Here is a 26,723-nt window from a genome sequence, read left to right as displayed (position 1 = left end):
CTGAAGTCTGATTTTTCGCCTGTCCTTCAGGGTCCTTCCGGAGAAGCCTCTACAGATCACACACTCCTCAGGGATGTGGGAAGAGGGAAGGCAGAGGATACAGACCTCATGGGGGTCTGACTTGGCCTTCTTCCTGGAGCACTCCGGACATTTGTCAAATAATGCTGGCATTATGGACAATAAAAGAGTGCAGGAACCCAAGAAGAAAGTCACTAAAGTACTTTAAAAGCACCAAAAATCGAATTTAGTGTAAAAACACCAACAAAACCCTTGAAAAGGGAGAGCTCAATGCTCCAGGGTCCTGCTTGCAGGAGCCGGAAAAAAGAACTGAAACTAAGTTGGACCTGCTATGCATTCTGGGATACTGGGAGAAGGTTCTGGAAGGTTCCTTAAAGGCACAGTATCCTATTTAAGCCACATAATGGCAGCCTATGGGGCTTGTCTGTCCAGGTTCTTCTCTCTATCATTCCTGAGGGATTTTGCTGTTAAGCAAGGGAAATCTGTACAGGCTTTGCTGTTTTGTGGATTTTGTGGTGGAATTTCTAGTTGAAGTACTGGACAGTGTAGCCTTTTTGGCTGCATTATCTGTCTTTAAATTCTCTCTTAAGTGTCTATGCATTTCTGCATTTTTTGACACTGTAAGAGATTATTTTTGATTGCTCCGGGGTCCACGCACATGGGCGGGACTATTCACTAGATTATGACTATAACAGAGATTCCCCTACTACAGAAATGTAATTATATCTATGGTCGATAAATATAGACAGATCTGGTTTAATAGCTGAAACAGGTTTACTTATGATCCTATGGCAGCTAGTAAAGGACTATTTACCTTCTGTGATCTCTCACGGGATTTAATTCTTAGTATTAATACCGTGTAAATCCAGTTGAAAGCGGCAAGAAATGGTGCTATACAGGATCTAAAGGGTAAAAAGAGTAATGACCAGAAGTCAATATCTGCACTCACTGCTTGAAAGCTATTGGTATTGCTCGAGGATGTAAATGTGAATAGCTACCTGAAGCCAAAGAACGTGGTCGGTATTCTTCGGAGACCAAACGTTGAATGATAAAATAGTGGGATTTCTGTAATTCACGGGATAGTGGCTAAAAATAAAGAAGCGCTCGAATTAGAAATATACGGCGCTTGTAAATAGAGGGGCACTCAAATTAGACATATGTAGCGATTGACGAGAGTTATTAATCATCAATGGTCAATCGCTACATATGTCACTAACGCCTGCTATTACCATTGATGATTGATGATGGATTTACATGGTATTAATACGAAGAATTAAATCCCGTGAGAGATCACAGAAGGTAAATAGATCTTTTTAAATAGAATGTGTGTTTTTCATCCCAGATTAAGTGTCAGTATTCTACATGTCTCTGTGTCGGTACGGCAGCTTTTTTGTGTTCATGTGACTTATTATAAATTTTTCTCATCGTGTCAACAATTCTGATATGTATGCAATTTTCTGTATTCATATGATACGTCACACTAATTTGTACGTACTTTTGACATAGAGATTATTCGTTCTCTAGGTACATTGTGTTCTTGCCACCCACTAGAAGATATCAGTGTGTTGCTTTTTCCTGTGGTCAGTAGTAAGTTGATACTATTTTCTCTTATAACAATATCGTATGTTATATATCTGACCAATGCAGTCGTTAAAAATAATCTGTTTATACAGAGATGTATCCTTAAAAATCAACGAACCTTTGAGTACTTAACAATCTCTTGTCTTGATAAATGTGGATCACTCAGCTTGTTAGACACAAAATATGTATGTTGGGCCTTCTTGTTCTAGGATATAGGTAATATGTGATGTAACTACATGTGTTAAAACATTGCATTGTTTTTATAAATTGCATATATAAAGTATTTAATTTGATAATATGGGCCAATTTAGTATTGTGTTTTTATAACTTTCCTTATATGTAATTACAGATTTTAATCTTGTGGCTCCTGAAGAAGGCGTTTTCGCCGAAACGCGCGTCGAGTACTGTTTCTTCACCCTGGTTGTGGGCACCACTGACTATTACATGGTGTCTTCCTTATGTATAAAGATTATATAATGTGTTAGTGTATGTATTAACTGCATATAATTTTATTGTACTGTCATATAATTTGAACTGCCCTGTTCTTTATATGATTTTTATCAAGTATATTAAAAACATGTTAATTTTTAATTAATGATTGTTCTATTGTTTTTAAATTGTTTGCCTTGTCCTATTACCGCTGGGTCCACACAAATTGCTGTCTACCGTTGAGACTGCCTAGGAATTTTTTACATACACTTTACTTACCCTGCCCTAGGAGTTTCAATAACCACTACCCAGGGGGTCCTTGTTTTTCTCATGCAATCTGATTGGCTGCCACCACATCAACAAGGATGTGGCGGCATCCATCGCAGGACTCAGGTCTGCGACCTAAAAAAAGGTAAACATAAGATATATGGAGGCAGAGTAAGGATATCTTGACCACCTTGGTCTGGTGATGGGCACCCAGAAGGACCACGCCTGAGACCACAATATTTTTTAATTTTGCCATTTATACACAGAGGATTCATAAATACGCAGAAAAATTAACAAATGTGAAGGCTCCAGCGCTACAATTGAGCCCTCTGCCAATGGGTGAGCCAGAGCCCAGGCGCGGTGCAAAACATTGGATTTGGGGATGTGGGCTTATAGTCGTAACCTCCGAGACCTTGGGAGCCCTGGTGACCCTAACCCCCAGGGCCATCATGTTAAAAGAGGGGAGGGGAGCATGGATCCCTTCACTGAGTGTTAATAGGCCCCAGGGACCCCATCCCTCTGGGGCAAATTGTATATAATGGGGAGGGAGGCGCACAGCACCCCTCCATGTGCCTTAATAGGCCCTGGAGACCCCATCTCCTCTGCCGAATCCCCCCAAAAAGGGGTGCACATTGTAATCATAAATCAAAAACAACATGAAAAGTAGGCATTTCCACAAAGTTCACCATATCAGACAGAACCACAGAGCTTTGAAGTGTACATCCTTGAAAATCAGACTCAGAAACATTTAGCTAGAATGTCATCCTGAGAATAGGAATGGAATACATCAAAATATGTTGTTCAACTGAGTGGACTTTGCTTCAGATCCACAAGTCTTTCTACTATGGCTATCCAGAAGCACAGCTCGAAATACGTAATGTCCACCTTAACTAATTCGAGCCACACCGGAAAAGACCAGTTTAACATTAAGACACCATCTGTCAAGGTCATATTTGCCCTGCTTTCCCTGATAAAACGGCCACAGGGCAGCCATTCCCAGCCAGCAAGTTCTAAATAAAACCTTTTATAAGTGCCTACATTCAGCTTTCCAAACAATGTATCGGTTCTGTTCTACGACACATGTTTTACAAACTTGATCTGCACCATTTGGGAAGAACCCTTAAACAATATCTTAAATGCCAGAGCTGCCCTACCTAATTATATTTTAAGATTCTATCTTACAAAATTAACTTACCTGTGGCTTTTGTGTAGCTCAATTACTTTGTCCTCAAGTTCCTTAGTCTGGTTTGGTGCAAAATGAAATTCACTAACGTAATCACTCCCATATTCATCGGTCTCATAGTCTCCCAGTTCTGACTGAACTGTGTAAGCCCCCAAGAGAGCCACTGTCACAAAAGAGCATGGAAGGCGCCCACTGACTATGTCATCTCGAAGCTGCAGGCAGAGATAGTACCTGTGAGAGGGAATGAGAAGAAATCTTAAATAGAATACAATGAAAACGGAGGACAGTGGAGTCAACACAGCACTTTAAATGTTAGGCCTCTTCTGTTTATTGCCCAGCCCTGCTTGAAGTTTTTGTGAGTTTGAAGCCAAATATTATTTTTTGCTGCTTTACATGTGGCATCTTCACTCATTTACATTATTTTATGCCATAAGGCATTGATAAAATCAACCATAGTTTTCTAGTTTCTTTTAACACATTTGCCAAAAATTCCATCAACATGGGACAGATTAAATCCTATGATAAACTGTAAGGGCATCACTTTCATCAGATGACACCAACAAAAGCTTTATATTTCAACAGTTATTAGTGTTAATGATTTTTTTTCTCCAGTTGAAAACATTTAAGAATTCTACAACAGCTAGATTACTATCTTAACTACTATGTCACCACTTTTGTAGCAGGCCATCAACCTCTTTGATGGCTATATTTTCTCTCTGTGGTTCTACTTTAAAGACTAATACTTAGCGGCAATATATAATACTGACATTGGCAGTCTACAAAAAACGAGCAAAGCAGACCATCTTGTAATCACTGGGTTTTGAAGGATGTCAGAAAACAGGAATGATCAAGAGAAACTTGTTGTTAATTTTAAAATCTCGGTTACCTCAGCATAACAGACCATCCGGTATAATGAACTGATGTTTTGATCATTCACACGTATACACTTTAATACTGCATTTCCTTTCCCCAACCCCACTTAATACATTTTTAATTGAGGTATTTTCTAGAACAAGCACACTCTTGGGGTAAACCTGACAAAGATCATTAGGAACTACAAACATGCTCGGGACACTGACGTTTAAGTTATTTCACACATAGAGTGACCAGCCAACCGGAAATGCAATAACTGCCACTTACACAGGGAAGTAATGTGAAATATTTTTGTATTTGTGGATAAAGCAAAACTGAGGAAAAGTTGAATATACGAAAGGGCAGTACCCCCAAAGGAATTTAAAAGGCACCTGGACATAGATTCTAAAATACAAACTGTGTGGCTGACCACTGTTAGGCACCTCAGTTTCAAAGTACATCTGTTAATATGTAGTTTGTGCACAATGCATCCGGAGCTTGCCACACAAATGCTCCACTGTAGAGACAGATACAAACTTTTAGAAACAAGGATGGTGCATCAAAGATAAAAGTCCAGAAAGCTTCCAATTTTGCCAAAATTAAGTCCTCTATTTTTCATACTCTAAAAAGCATCAGCCAACACGTTTCGTTCCTTTCGGAACTTCCTCAGGGCTCAATAATCTCTTAAGGTTCCAACACAGCGATCAGAGGGATAGAATAATTCTCAAGGAAAACACACATTCTTATATATATATCTCTTGTTCTTCATCTAGAATGAATATGTACAACTTTATGTATAAGCAACCTTCTTTCTCCAGAGTCAGAGAGAGTTCCAATAGAGCATAGACTAATTGTATTTACCTCCATAATTTAGTGGGCACTTGAAAAAATTAGGAAATTCACCTTAGAATTCAAGCAATTCTCGTGTCAGGAACGTAGTAAGCCCAATATGCTATTTTTCAGAAATAATGGGGCATAAGTAACTCACTATCAAATAGAGGGTGAATCACAACTTGGAATGACGGCCGTTCAGCTCAATAGTTAACCGGACATATATAACCCCCAAACTACATTCATTAGCCAGCATGCACGTCTACATTCGTCCTCCCTTGTATGTCGGGAACGGCACCAGAATGTCGGCGATCTCGAAACCTGACATAGGCTTGACAATAAAAGTTATGGATGAATGTGGACACGTGATTTGTTAATGCATTCAGACCACAGGAAGAGGCATATTAACAAAAGCTATTTTGGAGTATGTAAAGTAGTACCACTTATAAAAATGGATTCTATGAACATCTGGCTGGAGATCACTGAATTTCCTATCTTTTCTGTATGGAGATCATCGCCCTGCTGGCAAGAGATCTCTGCACACATAAGTATCAAATTCATTTGTAAATGTTGGAGGGACAAGAGGAAGAAGTGCAAAAATGAGCAATAATTACTAAAAAATTGGTGGAAATAAAGAAAATTGAATGAGGGATTTAAAAAGGAACAACACAAAAGAAACATGCACATAGGCGCAAGACAACTGCAATTCACAAAGTCGACATTTAAGTCTACTATAATGGCACATCTGACTAAGCAGGCTTATATGTACTCTAGCCCAGCCTTGGCGTAAGTCATGGGAAGCCCATTAAGGAACAAGCCAAGAAAATGTTCGAGTAAGTACTCAATGAACTAAAGCTAAACATGAGCACACCATTTCATACAACGCTGGTAAAAGCACCCTGCACTGAGCACTACCCCGTTTGCAATATTTTAGAATGTTATGTTCTGTTGTGAATGCCACTCATAACAAGCATTAGAAATGCAATCGGGCTCGGATTTATTTGAGTTTGAGCTAATGGCATAGTAAATGGTAATGTATTTTTGCTAAGTGTTATGGAGTGTGTTAATGTGGTGTGTAGTGGAATTATGTGTGTTAGATAGTAATTGTAGCAATGGTGGCATGCTGTGTTTTTACATGAATATGTTTAAAACTAAAGTGTACCATACTGAGATTGCTACAATACTTAATTGTGGATGTGTAACAATCGATGCATGTACTGATGGCCGTGACTGCCTGTAGAAATTGTGCACTGATGGCTGGTGGTGAGCAGTAGCATTGGTGGTGGTGGTACTGCTGGCCGTAGTACTGGTAGTGGTAGTACTGGTGGTGGTGGTACTGGTGGTGGTAGTACTGGTGGTGGTAGTGGTATTGGTAGTGGTAGTACTGGTAGTGGTAGTACTGGTGGTCGTGGTACTGGTAGTACTGGTGGTGGTGGTAGTGGTAGTACTGGTGCCTGTAGTACTGGTAGTACTGGTGGTGGTGGTGGTACAGGTAGTGGCAGTACTGGTGGTGGTGGTGGTACTGGTAGTACTGGTGGTGGTAGTACTGGTGATGGTGGTACTGGTGGTGGTGATAGTGGTACTGGTAGTACTGGTAGTGGTAGTACTGGTAGTGGTGGTGCTGGTGGTGGTGGTACTGGTAGTGGTAGTACTGGTGGTGGTGTTACTGGTAGTACTGGTGGTGGTGGTACTGGTAGTGGTAGTAGTGGTAGTACTGGAGGTGGTGGTACTGGTAATGGTAGTACTGGTGGTGGTAGTACTGGTGGTGTTAGTACTGGTAGTGGTGGTACTGGTGGTGGTACTGGTAGTGGTAGTACTGCTGGTGGTGGTAATGGTAGTGGTAGTACTGGTGGTGGTACCAGTAGTGGTAGTGCTAGTGGTGGTGGTACTGCTGGCCGTAGTACTGGTAGTGGTAGTACTGGTGGTGGTGGTACTGGTGGTGGTAGTACTGGTGGTGGTAGTGGTACTGGTAGTGGTAGTACTGGTAGTGGTAGTACTGGTGGTCGTGGCACTGGTAGAACTGGTGGTGGTGGTGGTGGTAGTGGTAGTACTGGTGGCTGTACTACTGGTAGTACTGGTGGTGGTGGTGTTACTGGTAGTGGTAGTACTGGTGGTGGTGGTGGTACTGGTAGTACTGGTGGTGGTAGTACTGGTGATGGTGGTACTGGTGGTGGTGGTGGTGGTGGTACTGGTAGTACTGGTTGTGGTAGTACTGGTGGTGGTGGTACTGGTAGTACTGGTGGTGGTGGTAGTACTGGTGGTGGTGGTAGTGGTAGTACTGGTGGCTGTAGTAGTGGTAGTACTGGTGGCTGTAGTAGTGGTAGTACTGGTGGTGGTAGTACTGGTAGTACTGATGGTAGTACTGGTAGTACTGGTGGTGGTGGTGGTACTGGTAGTGGTAGTACTGGTGGTGGTGGTACTGGTAGTGGTAGTACTGGTGGTGGTGGTACTGGCAGTGGTAGTACTGGTGGTGGTGTTACTGGTAGTACTGGTGGTGGTGGTACTGGTAGTGGTAGTAGTGGTAGTACTGGAGGTGGTGGTACAGGTAGTGGTAGTACTGGTGGTGGTAGTACTGGTGGTGGTAGTACTGGTAGTGGTGGTACTGGTAGTGGTGGTACTGGTGGTGGTACTGGTAGTGGTAGTACTGGTGGTGGTGGTACTGGTAGTGGTAGTACTGGTGGTGGTACCGGTAGTGGTAGTGCTACTGGTGGTGGTACTGCTGCCCGTAGTACTGGTAGTGGTAGTACTGGTGGTGGTGGTACTGGTGGTGGTAGTACTGGTGGTGGTAGTGGTACTGGTATTGGTAGTACTGGTAGTGGTAGTACTGGTGGTCGTGGTACTGGTAGTACTGTTTGTGGTGGTAGTGGTAGTACTGGTGGCTGTAGTACTGGTAGTACTGGTGGTGGTGGTACTGGTAGTGGTAGTACTGGTGGTGGTGGTGGTACTGGTAGTACTGGTAGTGGTAGTACTGGTGGTGGTGGTACTGGTGGTGGTAGTACTGGTGGTGGTGGTACTGGTGGTGGTGGTACTGGTAGTGATAGTACTGGTGGTGGTAGTACTGGTGGTGGTGGTAGTGGTGGTGGTGGTAGTGGTAGTACTGGTGGCTAAAGTAGTGGTAGTACTGGTAGCTGTAGTAGTGGTAGTACCGGTGGTGGTAGTACTGGTAGTACTGATGGTGGTAGTACTGGTGGTGGTAGTGGTACTGGTAGTACTGGTAGTGGTAGTACTGGTAGTGGTAGTATTGGTGGTGGTGGTACTGGTAGTACTGGTGGTGGTGGTAGTACTGTTGGTGGTGGTATTGGTAGTACTGGTGGCTGTAGTAGTGGTAGTACTGGTGGCTGTAGTAGTGGTAGTACTGGTGGTGGTAGTACTGGTAGTACTGATGGTGGTACTACTGGTAGTACTGGTGGTGGTGGTGGTACTGGTAGTGGTAGTACTGGTGGTGGTGGTACAGGTAGTGGTAGTACTGGTGGTGGTAGTACTGGTAGTACTGATGGTGGTAGTACTAGTAGTACTGGTGGTGGTGGTACTGGTGGTGGTAGTACTGGTGGAGGTAGTTGTACTGGTAGTACTGATGGTGGTAGTACTGGTAGTACTGGTGGTGGTGGTACTGGTGGTGGTAGTACTGGTGGTGGTGGTGGTACTGGTAGTGGTAGTACTGGTAGTGGTAGTACTGGTGGTCGTGGTACTGGTAGTACTGGTGGTGGTGGTAGTGGTAGTACTGGTGGCTGTAGTACTGGTAGTACTGGTGGTGGTGGTGGTACTGGTAGTGGTAGTACTGTTGGTAGTGGTACTGGTAGTGGTAGTACTGGTGGTGGTAGTACTGGTAGTACTGATGGTGGTAGTACTGGTAGTACTGCTGGTGGTGGTACTGGTGGTGGTAGTACTGGTGGTGGTAGTGGTACTGGTAGTGGTAGTACTGGTAGTGGTAGTACTGGTGGTCGTGGTACTGGTAGTACTGGTGGTGGTGGTAGAGGTAGTACTGATGGCTGTAGTACTGGTAGTACTGGTGGTGGTGGTGGTACTGGTAGTGGTAGTACTGGTTGTCTGTGAACACGGCGTGCCAAGAAGAAATCAGGCTCTTAAACTCACAGTTCTCTTCCACATATTTACTGTAAAATGGAAAGGTTAGCCAACATTAATCTTTTTAGGGTGCAGCAGGCCTGGGGATGCGGTTCACAAACCTGTAACTAAACCAGTGTGGCTGTGATCGTTAACCACGTACAATCTAATCAATTACGGAAAGTAATCCGTTGCCAGGCTCGTATAAATTATGGCAAGTAAACAAAGAAAACTGTTATGGAATCCGCAAGAGTGGCGCACGTTAAGGTCAGCCCATCCACATCTGGGGGAGGGATTAATGCAGGCAGTTTAGTGTTTATAATGGTTATTATGTCATGAAGCGGTTAAACATTTGAAATATATTCTCACGTTGTTTAGTCTAAGGAGTCGTGCCCTCCCGCCCACAGGAAATGCGTCTGTGAATTGTTTTTAACGTGCCAGTAATTCTTCATACTCTTCCTTCGCAAGTGCTTTCTTTCCTGCCATAAAATATTGCTTCATTTCCATGACAATTATAGCGCATAACATCTATCAAAGCTGTTCATTATTATCTCTCTATGGCGAGTACAGACATCCTGTGGTTTGTCACTGAAGGCAGCAAGGGTACTGCAAACAGTTTTTATAACCAAAAGTTTAACAAGCATACAAAACTGAACTGATTACAAGTACAATCTAAACACGCGTATCTCACCAACTCGCTCCTAGCTCTGATGCCGCCGGTACGATACCCAAGTTCTTTCACCTTCTGTCTTCCCCTTAGATTGTGTGTGCATAGTCTAACTGCGTCACCATTCACTTTTTAAAACGTGGACCAGTCCCTCTGGCCGTCTTCGTGACACACTGCGCACACTTCATTCACCAGGCATTCTATGAGGTGTGGTTCAGGATGAAAAGCTGGGAGTCCGCTAATGTGCACTTAACACTGCCGTTTTTCACGAATACAAAGCCGTTAAGCTAAAGCCGGCTGGAAAAAAAACTATACTCGTCGAGAGTGGTACTTGCTTTGCACCGAATCCCTGCAGTAGCCCCTATCTGCCACAAGGTGTCACGAGATTAATATTCTAACTCAGAACTAAGATAGCTACTGGAAACAACAAAATTAGCCCTGACAATGTTCTAGGCACTCGGACTCTTATCATAATTAGTGTAACCAAGGCTGCTAATAAAAGAGCAATGATAAATCACATAAAAGTTCAATACAATAGACGTCCACATTTCTCAGCCCCAAAAACGCTGCAGACGAACGCGCGCCCTATACATGCAATGCAGAATGGTGAACGCGCTCCCACCATCTGGATTGCATTACAAGGGCACTCTGACAGCTCCTAATTAAAATTAATGGTCTGCCGTGCGCGTAACCGCACAGAATATGCCAAAAATGGCCGACTAACATTACATATGCCCTATCACATGAAGACTACTAAAAAAACAGCACCGCGACGACCAATCAGTATTCAGATAATAAAATAGCGCACTGAAAATGCACGAGCAAAGAAAAATGTATCCAGCACGAACGAGAAACCCGCTACAATACGGATCGCAGCTCCTCCCCACTTCGTGGTGACGTCGCCGAGCCCGTAAAAACGTATTGGTGAATTGGAAGTGGCCACAGATGGGTCACAAGAGTCTAGGCAATAGGGAGCCATGATAGGTAGCTCATGACGTCTCCGTGAACTTCTTTAAGATCAGGCAGAATGAGTTCTCTAAGAAACATGTCATTGGTGGAACTAAGCTTTTAAGCATTTTGGTAAAGATCTCATGAAGAGATGTTATCAGATTACTTTCATCATTTGTTGCCGTGGAAATATCTTTTTATTTTTCGAAATATACTGAAAAGACTTAGCAAAACCTTTTTTAATCTTCCATTGCTATTACAGTCAAATATTCGCCCAGATCCAGGCCACTGAAATAAATTGGCCAAAGTTGATCTTGTCTCTTTTTTATGCTTTTTTAACTGAGTTACTCACTCATTTTAAATAGAACAAATAATGTACCTTCTTTCTCGTTTTTTGCTACCAACTTCACCTACTGTATTCTCAATGGCATTCGTCACCTATTATACTACAGATAGGCACTGAATTGTCACTTGGCAATGGATAAATGTGTTATTATTGTATTGCCACTAACCGTAGGTATTTACATAACACATTGGCACTAACAATACTAAAGGAGTAAATATTAATTTACCAAGGTAGGCAATGATCTAAGTTCAATACTGTACTGTGGGAACTATACATGAATTTGAGATCCTTTAGTTATTTGTGCTGGTTGGGATGAAAAAAAATTGCTAACTTAAAAAAATGTGGTGGGTTTGTAATGCACAGCACTTGGTAAACAAATGAGTTTGTGTTGCTGGTAAATTAAGTATGCCTGTTTTCTATCTTGAGGCCAATGGTTAGGAACTTCCTGCCAGTTTGTGGCTGACTAGGAAAGAAACAAATTACTTATCTGTAACAAATGTCACAGCGAGGCATGCTACCAAAGGACAGATACACACACAGTGCATTTGGAAGCCTCCATCCCACTGGAGGAAAGCTTACCATGTCATTCTCCCGAGAAAAGTCCAATTTCAAGAAATATTCGGAGCTGCTATAAACTCTCCATACACATATTTATGAAGCATTCTTCCACTGACTTGGACTTAGGACAAGATGTCAAAGTGAGCACCCAGTATTTACTAGAATACTCAGCACTGCTTCAGCATCTCGTTGTCGTCTGTTATTGGTGGAATACAAAGAACTCCCCCTATGCAAAACATAAAAATCTTCAACAGATTCACACTGAAAAAGAAATAAGCGCCTGATTCAGATATAAGCGGACAGGGTACTCCATCACATATGTGGTTGAATATCATGTCCACTAACCCGGTGGCCTGCTGGTCCTAGAGTCAGGCGGACAGTCATCTTTCCTATTGCAGTACCGTCGCTGATTCCGCTAACTAAAAGCTGCCTTCAGAGGCCCTTTGGAGTAAGGGACCATCCGAGTGAGGACCTCAGACCGCTCACCCTATCTAGAGCAGGAATTCTGATGCGGTTTTTTGTAAGTCAATGCATGAAAGCTTGGAAATATTGGACACACAAACAAAAAGATACAATGACTCCCACACATGTGATGGCGGTTCCACTGAAAGCACAGACGTCAGCACTGGGTCGTTGGTGTTTCATAAATATAGCAGGTGGAGTTCAGCTAGAATGGAGAAAATATTGTCCGCCGGCACCCTGACAGGTTGACAGCTTCCTCTCAACAACTAACAAGCATTTACAATGCAAGGTTTCGGCTTTGCAAAAGTTCGAGCTATTGGCATTGTAAATGACAAAATTTGTATTTATGTGTTGGTTTTGAAAACAGATAAATAAATGGCATTGTCATTTACATTGCCAATAGCTTAATCTCTCGCAAATGTGAGACCTATTTTACCCTACGGAAGAGCTCAGCAGACAGCAATTACTACCACACACGCACACCCAGAGCCACACACACACACCCAGAGCCAGCCACACACACCCAGAGCCTCACACACACACACCCAGAGCAACGCACACACACAGAGCCACACACACACACCCAGAGCCACACACATACACACCCAGAGCCACACACACACCCAGAGCCACACACACACACACACCCAGAGCCACACACACACACACAGAGCCACACACACACACACACCCAGAGCCACACACACACACACCCAGAGCCACACACACACCCAGAGCCACACACACACCCAGAGCCACACACACACACACACACAGAGCCACACACACACACCCACACCCAGAGCCACACACACACACACCCACTCTCAAAACCACCACAACTCAACATATGTAAAAATATAAATTAGGCCGAATTCACACAAAAAAATGTAATGTCAAAATGTTAAAAGTGGTGCAACATGTGATGGCCAGTGCCATTAGCTTATTTATAGTGACATTGCGCATGCTCCTGGAATTTTGGAAAGTGCAGCTTCCACCAGGTGGCACCTACTCAACAGTTCGCCCACTACATCCTGTAAAGAAATTAAAATAGACCCAAGGAATTATATGGCAAACAAAATGGCTTCTACCATTCCTTCAAAGAGGACATCAATCTAAATAAACATATGATTTACTTCAATTACCTCTTCCAAACAGAAAACGCCAATTTTACACTAAAACGACACTTTGCCCTTATAAAGCAATAATATATGTAATATGCAGAGCTTCACTTTGCGTTTTTCATCTTAAGACTTGTTCAAACTCTGTGCCCACGCATCTTCCTAACACCAATGTACCCTAAACTTTTGGAGATGTGGCTTCCAGGGTGAGGTGCTGGCGCCACCATTTGTATTAGGATTGTCCTTTCACCCCCTAGCCACCATCAACGTCATACATTATTCTACATCAGAGCTGGGTCATTGGGTTGCCACATGACATCATTGTTGACTTCTTCAGAAACATTGAACTGTTACCCCACCATGTTCAGTATTCCAAAGAAGAGAAGATTTAAACATGAATCCCAATGTTACGATCTACAATGCTTAATGAATATTTAAATAGTTTTAGACAATTCGATAAAAAGGTGAGTGGTGTTACTCTTTAACAAACACTTCTTAAACTAAGGGTTTAAAAAAGGGATAAATTACCATTTACAAAAGAGATGGGAGTGAAAAGTTTCCCTTTGCTTCATTTCTTTGCAAAAATATAGGTACTTGAAAAAAATTCCACGGAAATAAAGCAAACATAAGAAGTACGCTAACGTCACTGCCACCTTCTCCCGGCTTGGGGCTGCCAGGCCTAGGAACAGATGCTGGAGTTTGCAACACCCCTTTTGTGCGCCTCCTGCCTCTTTGTTCGAGGCACTGGAACCCCACCCTCCACACCTCACAAAACAAGGGATCAGCAGGAACTTTGGTGGCCATGCGCTTCTCATAGAAAGTTCGGAGTTTGCGCTCATCGTCAACTTCGATGAGCTCTGGCAGCCAGTGGCCGGAAAGGAGATGTTGAGCTAATGCACACAAAAGACACATCATTAACAAAGTTTTACCGAGTGTACTGACTTACTCGTAGTTCACGCCAACCCCAATTCCATGCAGTTTCACCACAATCCTACGAGGAGCCTTGGCCTCACAACTGTCACAGAAAAACAAATGGAGAATGCATTCGGTTCTGAAACTTAAAAACACGTGGCATTCAACTGCCACGTGCTTAAATAGCATGACAGCTAAGATGACGGGCCCTCCACGTCTACTGCTTACAATAATCAAGCTGTGGCAAACAAACGCGCCCTGGTGTGTACATCTGACAGATGTTCACATGTCCAGCCGAGACCAACAGCGTGCGTATATAACACGCCCAATTGCTTTTGTAGATGAGAGAATCGCTTGCCTTTGGGTGTTAAAAAGAGCAATACTTTGGCCGAACACCAAAAAAAGAAAACATGGACTTGACAGCTCCAGGGGAAACGAAGAGGTATCTACACTATAATTTGGCACTCGCCCTAACGTTACCATTCTTCACCGATATAACAAAGCAGTTCTGAAAAAACTACAGTGTCAAGTCACAAGCAGAGATTATAACCTAGACAAGTACCTGTTCTAAGAGCAGAACGTCTGCTTAAAAAGCAGGATTACACACCGTTACCTCCGTGGCAGATTGGGTCTACCACAAGCGTTGCCTACAGGTAAATGTGTACAGTACAGGATACCAAAGCACCTTGCTGCATTAAGCGCACGATCTGTAGTTCCCCTAGCCATACTGTCCAATACTGAGGCCTCCTGTTGAACCGTCTGCTCCTGCCAAGGGATGTCTGTAGCCCGTGCCTCAAACTGCAGGAGGCCGCCATCTTGGAGAGGGAGCCCGGCTTTTCTTGCTCCCTCACGCCATCCGCCTCCTTCCTACTCAGCGTAGCGCTTTAGGTCCCCGAAGGCTCTCGGTTATCACCCCCAAGACCAACTCAACCCGCTGACCACCACATTTCCCGATTCCATAAGAGTCTTGGCTGCCAGGGCCGGCTGCTCACCTTCATCTCGCAGCTCGCCTGAGATCCGCCGCCGGAAAGAGAAAGAACTTCCGCCCAGAGAATTCACATAGCTCTGAGGACCTCTCGCGAGAAAAGGAAGAAAAGAGACGCGCAATCGAGGGATGTTTACAGTAGGCATAGAAAGCGGACATAGCAGCTGCTAAAACCAGAGAACTACTAATGCCGCACTTCGAATTGTGCATTTGGCAATGGAAAGACGATTCCTGCAGAAGGATAACTTTTTAGCTGAAATAAAACAAGGCTCACGTGTGCGACGCAGTCCTTCGCAATTTACCTGTGAATTCTTAAAAACGAACGAAATGAGGGTGGTTGTATTTTAGATTAGTTTTTGAGGTGAAATTTACTTTTTTAAAGCGCATTTGTTTAGTAAAATTAAGTCAAAACTACAATATGCTTAAAACATTCTCGTTTCGTAGTTTTCAGAGTTCTTAGGTGTGACATTTAGGCAGTTTAATTGTACTGATAAGTGACATTGAACTGCCAAAAGTGTTACACTAATATAGTGACACTTTCTCACAACTAAACCAAAGCAACGAAGTGCATGGAACGGAATACAAACACAAGGTCATTTTGGGATTCAGAGGGCGTGTTTTTCGTGCTCTCCCCTTCCCATTGACTGGAAGGTAAAATTCCAGCCAATGGGAAGAGGAGAGGGCGGGACTTAAAAAAAGACACGGAAACGCCCCCGAATCGCGTTGTGACGGGGGAAAGAGTGATTGACAACCATCTCTTCCAATGGCTAGCCTCCATTTATAGGGCTAGCCAATGGAAGAGAAGGCGGGACAAAATCCCACACTGTAGGATCATAAGATTTCGCCTGCGATAGCACTGCTGCGCAGTGCTACGGCCAGGCGAAACCTAAAAATCAGGCCTTACGTTAGTTACCTGTAACGAACAGTTTTCTTACCTGTCGGTGTAGTTTTGCAGCTTGAAGATCTTTCTGGATTCACTATGCTGTGCATTATTCCGCGGTCTTGTGGTTGGGTCCGGATTCGTAGTTTTTTTTTTGTTTTTTTTTTCTTAGCCCAGGTGGGCGTCGGCGTCACACCCCCTTGGGTGTATTTCCGGTGACGTCGGCATGCTTCCTGCGGAAGCTCCCACTCTTGGGCGCCATCTTCGGGTTCTTTTTTTCCGTGTTTCTTTCGTTTCCGAAGTAATGGCAATGTTCTATTCAGTTGGTATTTACCGCTTTGTACTTTTAAAGTCCTTTCTTTAGTTAACCACCTCTTCTCTCTCCAGCCTCATCTTTCTGGCGGAGGTGGGTGGGTTCGCTAGTGAATCCAGAAAGATCTTCAAGCTGCAAAACTACACCGACAGGTAAGAAAACTATTCGTTTTGCAGCGTGAATCTTTCTGGATTCACTATGCTGTGCATAGATTTTGTAGCGGTTTCTCATCTCTGTGGCGGCTGGGTGGAAGATGAGCGTTGGGTGTTGAATATGTGCTGTAGCACCTTCTGTCCAACTTGAGCTTCCTTGTTCATTTGTATGTCCACACAGTAGTGCTTTGTGAACGTGTGCACCGAAGCCCATGTTGCCGCCAGGCATATGTCCTCTATGGGCGTGTTAGCCAGGAAGGCTATTGTAGCGCCCTTCTTCCTGGTGGAGTGGGCACGTGTCCCCTCTGCCAGTTCTTGTCCTGCACGCTTGTGGCAGAGTTGAATCGTCTGTGCGATCCATCGTGCAATGGTCTTTTTCGTTACTGCTTTCCCCATGAAGCTGTTTGCGAATGACACAAAAAACTGTTTTGTTTTCCTGTGTCCCTTTGTTCTTTCAATGTAGTGCATGACTGCCCTTCTGGCGTCCAGGGTGTGCAGAGCTCGCTCTGCGCTAGTCGATGGTTTTTGGAAAAAACTCGGTATCTGTATAGACTGGTTCATGTGAAATTTGGATACCACCTTCGGCATGAAGTGTGGGTCAGTCCTCATCACAACTCTATCATTGTGTATTTGTATGTAGGGTTCTTGTAGCGTCAGCGCTTGAAGCTCGCTTACTCTGCGTAAGGACGTTATTGCAACCAGGAAAGCTGTTTTCATAGTTAGCATCTTTAGGGAGGCCTTGTGAAGTGGTTCAAAGGGCTCTTTCATGAGTTCCGTTAGGACTGTGTTCAAGTTCCATGCAGGTGGCGGCACCTGCTTGGGTGGTGCAATCCTTTTCGCTCCTTCTCGGAATCTCTTCACCACCTGTGATGTGAAGAAGCTCCTGCACGTTTCTCCCCTTGTGTAGGCGACTATCGCTGCCAAGTGAACTCTTAAAGAGGATGAGCTAAGGTTCTTCTCCAGCAAGGGCGTCAGGTACCTTAGCACTGTGGAGTCCCGCTTCATTTTATTGTGGAGTCTTTCCTGTCTGCACCATATTGTGAATCTTTTCCATTTCGCAACGTAGCACTTTCGAGTGCTGGGCCTTCGTGCCTCCCGAAGCACCCTCAGGGTGCTTTCTGGTAGTCTCAAATGTGCGAACTCTATGTCCTCAGGAGCCACGCTACTAGGCTCATGCTCTCTGGCTCTGGATGTAGTACCTCTCCATTCTGCATGGAGAGTAGGTCTTTCCTCCTGCTGAATCTGTGGGGTGCACACTGTGTCATCTCCATGATCTGCGAGTACCATGTCTGCCTCGCCCACTGCGGTGCGACCAGTATCAGTGTCATGTTGCTCGCTCTGCACTTGCTCAGCACTCTGTGCATCAGTGGTATCGGGGGAAAGGCGTAAGCAAATGTCCTTGACCAATCTATCCCTAGGGCATTCCCCAGTGACCCCTCCTCGGGCTGCCTGGATGCGAAGTTTTGGCATTTTGCATTTTGGCTTGTGGCAAACAGGTCCACCGATGGTGTCCCCCAACTGTCGAACAGGTACCTTGTCTCCTGAGCATTGAGCTCCCACTCGTGGGATGCCGATGTCTGCCTGCTGAGCCAATCGGCCTGTATGTTGTCCTTCCCTGGTAGGTGTATGGCTAGCAGGTCTATCTTGAGAGGGATGGCCCATCTCCATATCTCCTGCGCCAGCGTTGAAAGCAGTGCTGACTGTGTGCCCCCCTGCTTGTTGATGTAGAACATCGCAGTGGTGTTGTCTGTTTGTATCAATACCTTGTGTTTGTACAGTCTTGTTTGAAAGGCTTTCAGTGCAAGGAAGATTGTCTTCAGTTCTAGGTAATTGATGTGCTTTGCCGCATCTGTTGTCGTCCACAGTCCCCTCACCTTGAGCTCCTCCATGTGAGCGCCCCATCCCTTCAGGGATGCGTCTGTGGTGATGGTCACTGTTGGCGTTGTGGCCTTAGAGGCTTTCCCCTTGTTATGTTCTTCATGGTCCACCATGCCATCTCCTTCTGCACTGCTTGCGTTACAACCACTAGATCCTCCCAACCGCCTGTAGCTTGTGACCATTGTTCCTGTAGCCATTCTTGAATGGGTCTCATGTGGAGTCGTACATTTGGTACCAGGTGGATGCATGATGCCATCATGCCCATGATCTTGCTCGCAGTCCTCACTGTCCGAGCTTGTCCCTTCCGGTAGAGGCGAGTTTCCTTCACCAGCGCCCTCGCCCTCTTCTCGCTGGGGAACACCTTGCCCTGTAAGGTGTTGATCTGTGCCCGCAGGAAGATCTTCACTTGTTCCGGCTCCATTGATGATTTTTTCCAATGGATGGAGAACCCCAGGCTCATGAGCGTGCTTGTCACTGTTTGTGCATGCTGCTTGCATTTCTGGTATGAGTTTGCTTTCACCAGCCAGTCGTCCAGGTAAGGGTATACGTGTATTCCTTGCCTTCGTAGGTGCGCTGCGACTGCTGCGAGGCACTTTGTGAAAACTCTTGGTGCTGATTTTAGTCCGAAGGCCAGTGTCGTGAACTGGTAGTGGCTTTCTCCAATGGTGAACCTGAGCATGTGCTTGTGCTTTCTGTTCATTGGGATGTGCAGGTAGGCGTCTTTGAGGTCTATTGTGACCATGAAGTCCCCGGTCTGCAATTGTGGGAGTACTTCTTGCAGGGATGTCATTTTGAATTTTTGCGTTCTTATGAATTTGTTCAGGAACCGTAAGTCTAGAATGGGTCTCATTGTCTCGTCTACCTTTGGTACCAGGCAGTACGTTGAGTATATTCCTGTGTTTCTTTCCTTCAAGGGTACCCGTTCTATGGCCTGCTTCCGCAGGAGTTCCTTTGCCTCTTCCTGAAGACACTGCAGCTGCTTGCTTGCTAGTGCTTTTCTTTTTGGTTTTCTGCTTGTTGGCCTCCCCTCCAACTCTATGCAGTATCCGAATTGGATAATGTTGAGGATCCATTTGTTTGATGTGATGCCTCTCCACTCTCGTAGGTAAAATCTTAATCTTCCTCCCACTGGTGTCATGTGGTCGTAGGTGTCTAGTTTGTCTTGACCCATCTGTACGTGCTGCCCCCTGGGATCCTTTTTGTGGGCGGGCACACGGAGTTTTTTTGAAGTCACTTAGAGGCGGGCTGCTGGCCCCCTCTTCTATTTTGTCCCCGTCCATTTCTCCCTCGAAAGGACTGGCCTCTTTGTTGGTACTGCCAGGACTGCTTCTGCTGACCATGCTGAGCCTGCGAGTCTGCCTGGTGCGTTTGCTGGAAAGCCTGGTGTGATGTACCTGGCTGGTTTCCGCCTCTCCCGCCGGGCCTCAGTGACGGGGTGCCCCTCTTGTTCCCTCTGAACTGCAATGCTCCCATGGATCTTGCTGTTTCGTTATCTTTTTTCAGTTGACTGAGCGTTTCATTAACTGTTGTTCCGAAAAGCGTGTTGCCGTTGAACGGTGTGTTCAGGATGCTGTGTTGCACCTCCGGTTTGAAACCTGAGATCCTGAGCCAGGCGTGCCTCCTTTCCGTGACACCCATCATCATGAGCCTGCTGGCTGTGTCTGCCCCATCCAGGGCCGTCTTAAGGCAAGAATTTGCCGCGTTTTTCCCCTCTTCAACCAGTTTTTCGGCTTTCTGCCTGGCATCCTGGGGCAGGTCCTTCACCAACTGCCCCAGCCCCTCCATGATCTGGTACATGTGCCTGTTTATCAGGGCGTTGGAATTAGCCATGCGCCAGTGGGTCGCGGCATTCCGTTCGATCCTTCTGCCCACCAGATCCATCCTTTTGCTCTCCTTATCCGGTGGCGGGCCCGAGGTAGTGGGTACGTTAGCCCTCCTCCTTGCTGTGGCCGTGATAATGGAGTCTGCGGAGACCGTGCCCTGAATGTAGGCCGGGTCCTTTGTGGAATGTTTGTACTTCTTCTCAGTTCTGGGAGTTACTGCCTTGCATGTTGCGGGCTCCCTGAATGCTTCTTTCCCCTGAGCCAAGATGCTTTCGAGCATTGGAAGGAATTGGCTCCTCGTTTGTGTTGGGAGCAATGTTTCTAGAAGGAAGTCTGCTTTTTGCTTCTCTTCGTCGAGCTTGAGTTTGAAAGCTGCTGCGGCAGATTGTATCACCGAGTTGTAGGCCCCGATGTCGTCCGGCGGCGAGGGCCTCGAAGGGTAAGTGTCGACCACCTCCTCCGGGCTGTCGGTGTCGACATCTATGTAATCTACCTCCTGTAGGTCAGAGGGTGCCGACTCTGCGTCCGTCCTGCTTTCCTCTTCCTCCCCATAGTTGTAACTATCGTAGGGGTTCTCGTACTCCTCCTGGTCGTCGATCACCTCGACGTCCTGGTCTTGTTCCTCGGCGACTTCGGCTATCTCATCTTCCTCCTCGACCGCCTCCATCACCGGTGGCTTGGTCTTGTGAGGGATTGTGAAGGCTTTCATCTTTGCGTCGAAATCTTTCTTCCGCTGCATGATGTTCTCCATTTCTGCCTCGAGGCGCCTTCTCTTCTTCTCCATCTCGGCCGCGTGTTCCGCGTCGGATGGGTCGGCCGTTCTTTTCGGCAGATGGCTCGTCGCCGTGCCTTTCGGTGTCGAAGTTTTCGACGTCGACGTCGAACCGGATTTTGGGTCTCTGGTCGTCGTCGTCAGTTTTGGGTCTTTCTCCCTCGGCGTCGATCGATCCTTTTCGGGGACGATTTTCGACGTTTTCTGCTGATCAGCAGCTCTCGGCGCCGGGGACTCCTTCTCGGAGGATCCGCTGGGCCTGGGAGTAGTCGCGGACGCCGCCTTTTTTGGCGTCGGCGCTTTCGGGGTCTTGCCCTCGATTTTTCTAGACTCAGAGTCTCTCGGGTTCTTGGGGGCCGAAGAGTCTCCTACCTTGTCAGAAGTCTTCGTGTAATCGGTCTCTACGACCGTGTAGCTGTCGTCTTCGGCGGCAGCGTTGTCTTCTTCCTCGGAGGACATCCCCAGCTCGTAGAGTGACGGAGTCGGGGCCTTCCCCTGCAGGGTGGCGTGTGCTACCCTCTGCCTCTCTCTCACACGAAGGGTCTTCGGGGCGAAGGCGGAACAGGCGTTGCAGTCTCCGCTTTCGTGGTTCACCGGTAGGCAAAGGTTGCATACCGGGTGCTGGTCCTTCTGCGCGTACTTGTGGTGGCAGTTACGGCAGAACTTGAACAGCGTGTTGTCCATCATCGAGCGTCCAGGGCCTCCCTGGTCGCGTGTTCGTCGACGGTCGTCGAGGATCTCGATGAAAAACGCCTTCTCCTTGCTGGTTTTTCGTCGATGAAGTCGCCTGGAGTCCTCAGATGACTTCTTCTCGTCTTTTCTGTATTTTCTTTCTTCTTTCTCCAAAAATGTCTGGAGCCCAAACGGGAACGATCCAGACCCGACCGCGGAAAAAAAGAATCTGAAGATGGCGCCCAAGAGTGGGAGCTTCCGCAGGAAGCATGCCGACGTCACCGGAAATACACGCCAAAAAAAAAAAAAAAAACAAAGAAAAGACTACGAATCCGGACCCAACCACAAGACCGCGGAATAATGCACAGCATAGTGAATCCAGAAAGATTCACGCTGCAAAACAATTCATATAGTATTATGTGTGCCCAAATAGAAGACGTGTGCAGGTGTCTAACCCCAACACACATTTAGACACAGGAGACTAGGAACTTGAAAGAAATGGTGAACAACACATTGGAACATACACACTCGAACTCAAAAGAGCACATTTCCTAGACTAAGTTGCACAGCTCCAGCCACAAGCGGACTGACACAATCAAGCACATTTCTGGGTCAATATTGGCAAACCAAGTGTTTCAACCCCACCTGAACTGAGTTTCCTTATCTGGAAACTGCGGGTTCTGTGACTCTTCGCTTTTCACTACAGTTCGCACTCAGCTCGTGCAACCCTTCACCTTTGTTGTTTTCTCCCTTGGTCAGGTACCTTCTGTTCTATAGTATACCTCCCCTTGGCATCTCATTCCTACCTCATTACTTCTTGACCGGTTGTCTCCTTCGAGGGCTAGTTACAGCGTCCCCTCTGCTTGCAACATGCATCTCCGGCAGTTTGTTGCCCTAATGACTTTTCTATGTTGTGAACAATTTATTAATTCTGTTCTCTCTGTCCCAAGAGGGAACCTTAATATTCAGAACACGGGCCTGAGACTCTGTGCTTCCGAAGTCCATTGTGGGTTTCTTAACACCAGCCTGCAAAAAAGTTTTAAGCATACAAGTACAAAGACCTTATAGTTTCTAATATAACACAAACATTTTTATGTTACACGTCAGCCGCGTCTGAGTGCGTACGTATACCGGTCAGTCCAGTTACATGTTGTTAATTTGTAGCAAACAATAGCAAGCAATAAAAAAAGAGAATCGGCATTAAAATAGCTACAGATTTAGAAAATATACCAACTACCTTCAAACCAACACTCAACTTTATTCCTAAATATTTCAAGGACGTTCTGCGTAGGCTAGAATCATAGATTTTAATAGCAAAGCAGGATGGGTGGGTTATTCAGCAGCATGTTCTACTTGTACTTCCCACTGCAGGCCCATCCCTACCTCAGTGTGCAAGCAAGGCTTTCAGATTTGGCCCATCTCCCAATGTCTAACCACCATTTATTAATGGAAGGGATTGTCCTAGACTTCCAGGACATCGATATGTGGCTGGAATCAGTGCCAAGTCTATCTATATATCTGGCAGGGGTCTTCACTCTAGCTATTGTCTCCAGGGCATGCTAATTTCTTCTTCCCTTCAGTAATAGGATTCCCCAGAAATTGAGATGCCTCCCACAAAACCCTCAAGAGCATCCATGTGCCTAAGCAATCCTCTGTTTAGGGTGTTAAGGACTCCACAACAGCTTTATAGAAGTCGCTATAGTACTCTGAAGACGAGTTAATGCTAATTTGGTCTTGAATTATCTGCCCTGAAATATCACTAATTTTGGTAACTAAAGAACAGTGAGAGATTGAGCTAGACGACCCCGCCAAGAGGTGCCCCGATCTCCCGCACTCCAGGTGCCTACGTACCAAGTACCTTCTATAGTTGAGGCCCTGCAGCCTCTCAACCATCATGGCATAATCCCTCTGTAGGTTTAAGAGCTCTTCTTTCTTGCCTGTGTTACCCACTACTTCTGTTATCAATTTTCGTAAAGACTCGCCCATTTTGTTCAAGTTGCTAGACCGTGACTGGCGCTGCCAAACGACTCATCCTATGCAATGACACCTAATTACTGTTTTAAAAGCTTCCCACTCAAAAAGAGAAGTCACAACTGTTCCCTCATTTTCAATAAGGTAATTAATGATTGCCTTGCAGAGAGATTTTGTAAACGCTGGTTCCTCCAAAGCACTGCCCTACAGGTACAAGTGGGGAACGGTGGGTTCTGCCTCCTTCATTTGACTTTAAGGATCAAAGGGCTGTGGTCGGACAGGATTAACCCCAGGTACTCCGCATGGTGTGCAGCCAAAGCTTTATAGAGAGATATTCAGAGAACTCACAATGTGGTCACATCGGCACTGGGGGATAGAAGGAATATTTTCTAGCTTGTGGGTCAATGTGTCACCATAAGTCCACCATTTTGAACAGCCTTTAGCCACTCCCAGGGGACAGGAGATCAATTAAGAAAATAAATATCTGTCTAAATCTACCTTTGGGACATAATTGGTATCTTCTCCGGTCACTCTGGGAGTCTCAGCCCAATTTTTGATATGGTACAGACACTGTCCAAAAATTGAAATTGACCACTGGTAGGAGCATAAAGACTTTCTAGTGTCACTTCCAGGCCAATAAGGTTCCTGTGCACCATCACATAGCAACCGTGTGTCTATTTCAGCTTGTACTACCATGAAGGGTATCACATAATGAACCCAAATAAAAGGCCCTCTGGCATATCCTAGATTGTGTCAAATATTTACCCTCTCCGCCTATGCTATAGTTGAGTCACTTCCAAGCTGGTCAGATGTTTCTCCTGTAGGAAAATCACTTGCATTGTTCATCGTTTCAGATAGGCATGAATCTTATGACACTTGGATGCAGAGCCCAATCCTCCAACATTCCACATAAAGTATGTAAATCATTCACTAAGGTCATCTGATCCTTGCAGTTGTTTATTGTATATGTGGGTACTTTTATCAAACAAAATGCAGGTGTATAAAAATACATATTTCACTGTGATGAGATATTTGGAAATCACTGTTTCTCCAGACATTACCAAGAACCCAGGGCATTAATTTAAAAAAAGTTTTTTCGCCATAAACATACATTAACATCCCCAAATTCCGCCATTTATTTCTGCCAGGTATGAAGAAAAACATGAGAAAATGAGGTATGCGGTGCATACCTTTGTATATTTGTTTAAACCTTGGTTAGAAAATGTTTGAACAAATGGTTGATTTGTTATGAATATTTTCTGTGTCCTACACACTGTCTGTCGGCTGCCTGTCTCACGTCTGTATCAGTCATTAAAATTCAAGCGAACTCTCACTTGAGTGACTGTGTGCACAACCATGTGCAGTTTTCGTGAATATCAACAACCTATACTAGCTGCTATTTAAATTATTCCTGTTCAACCTAGTTAGGCAATAACAATTTTCAACACACGATTGATGTTAAGTCAATTTTGCTTGTTATTACACAATTTGCATGTGAAGAACCTCTATGTACATCATGAGATTATAAGGCAAGCATTTTTTTCGAAAACTGACATTACAATTTAACATGTGTACAAAACTACAAAGCATTCCACCAAACAAAAACACTCTCCTTGCCACCAAACAAAAAATGCAGATTAATCGTACCGTTTTTGTATCCAAATTTTCCACCAAGTCGAACAACATCAAAAAATCATTCTCAAGAGATGGGAATTACTTACACAAGAACCGGATTTTGGGTCTTCATTCCTACAACCTCCACTATTTGCATACAACAGGAGTCTAAATCTCAAAGAACTACTGAATAGAAAGCAGGCTGTCATTGAAACAACCCACACAGGCATGAAAAAATTCCATAATTGCGTACATTGTAACAACGTCATACAACAAACATCTATTAATCATCCAAGAACAAGAGCCAAAATTCATCTTAATCATTCGTCTGACTGCAATACCACCAATGTAATATATTGCATCAAATGTCCGTGTGGCCTGCTATACGTAGGAAAAACAGGAAGAAAGATTGAAATTCAAATTGGTGAGCATAAAAGCATGATTAGAAACAAAAATATAAATTCTAACTTGGTGGTTCATTGGCTTGAACTGGTAGCCAACGAAGCATCAAAGGAACCAATCCAATCACGGGGAGCCACAGATGTGGCGGATGCCATGCTTGCGATAATGTTATGACTGTACCCGAATTCAACTGGGGCAAGAAACGAATTACGTTGAAAGAAATGACAAATTGCCGAACAAGCAATGTCATTTACCTCATCATATGTCCTTGTTCCAGGGGATACGTGGGAGAAACAGGAAGGGAATTTAGAACGAGGCTGTCAGAACACAAATCATGCATCAGAAACCTACGCCCGGGAGCCCCCTTAGTTGCCCATTGGAAAGCCCTGAACCATACCTTGGAAGACCTGAAGTGGCTGATTCTTGAAAAAATACACCACCCTAAGGATGGCAACACTGATGCCATAAGGGCCAAAAGAGAAGTCTTCTGGATGTTTTACCTTGAGACGGCTGTCTCAGGTTTTAACGATTCTATTCCGTGGGAAAACGCCATCCACTGAATTGTCCTGGAGGTTATTTTCGGGCAGTATTCTACCCTCCTTTCTGTCATTATTGGTGTTCTCTTCCCAGTATCCCTTAATCCTTGCTTTGGCCCTCGATCGTGCCCTTCTGTTTCGTAGCAGTTTTGTCCCTTTTATTTTATTTACTTTCTTTATATTTTGTTGGCTAATTTAGTTACATTACCCCTCGTGTCATTTGTATACTTGAGAAGTAGCCTATGTTCGAGTTTCATTATACTTCGTATCACTGTATGCGGTCCAAGCTTGCTAGTCCAGCCTCTATTTCTGCCACTGACTCTCCATCTTCATACGGAGTCCGTTCTCTATTGCTCTGCGCGTGCAGGTGCTGCCAATTTTGGCACTTGCGCGCACTATATATTCCTCTCACCTACCAACCGTCTTTATCGGCGTATCTTGCCGCTGCAGGGAGAAGGAGTCACTCTGCCTTTTTCATCGCGTCCGGA

General features: G+C 45.0%; 1 protein-coding gene across 18 annotated transcripts in view; it reads right to left on the bottom strand.

The window, feature by feature from the left end:
* EPB41L3 (erythrocyte membrane protein band 4.1 like 3) overlaps positions 1-26,723 on the bottom strand; it is an 860,969-nt gene that overhangs the window by 281,124 nt on the left and 553,122 nt on the right. For all 18 annotated transcript variants that reach the window (XM_078687549.1, XM_078687552.1, XM_078687558.1 and 15 more), the window contains one exon: positions 3,491-3,709. In XM_078687549.1, the coding sequence (XP_078543675.1) occupies positions 3,491-3,709 (219 nt within the window). The remainder of the gene's footprint in view (positions 1-3,490; positions 3,710-26,723) is intronic.

This window comes from Lissotriton helveticus, chromosome 4_1 (genome assembly GCF_964261635.1).
Source record: "Lissotriton helveticus chromosome 4_1, aLisHel1.1, whole genome shotgun sequence".
In the NCBI taxonomy this organism is placed as follows: Eukaryota; Metazoa; Chordata; class Amphibia; order Caudata; family Salamandridae; genus Lissotriton; species Lissotriton helveticus.
The sequence above is the reverse complement of the archived record's forward strand: the minus strand, read 5'-3'. Positions and strand labels throughout refer to the sequence as shown.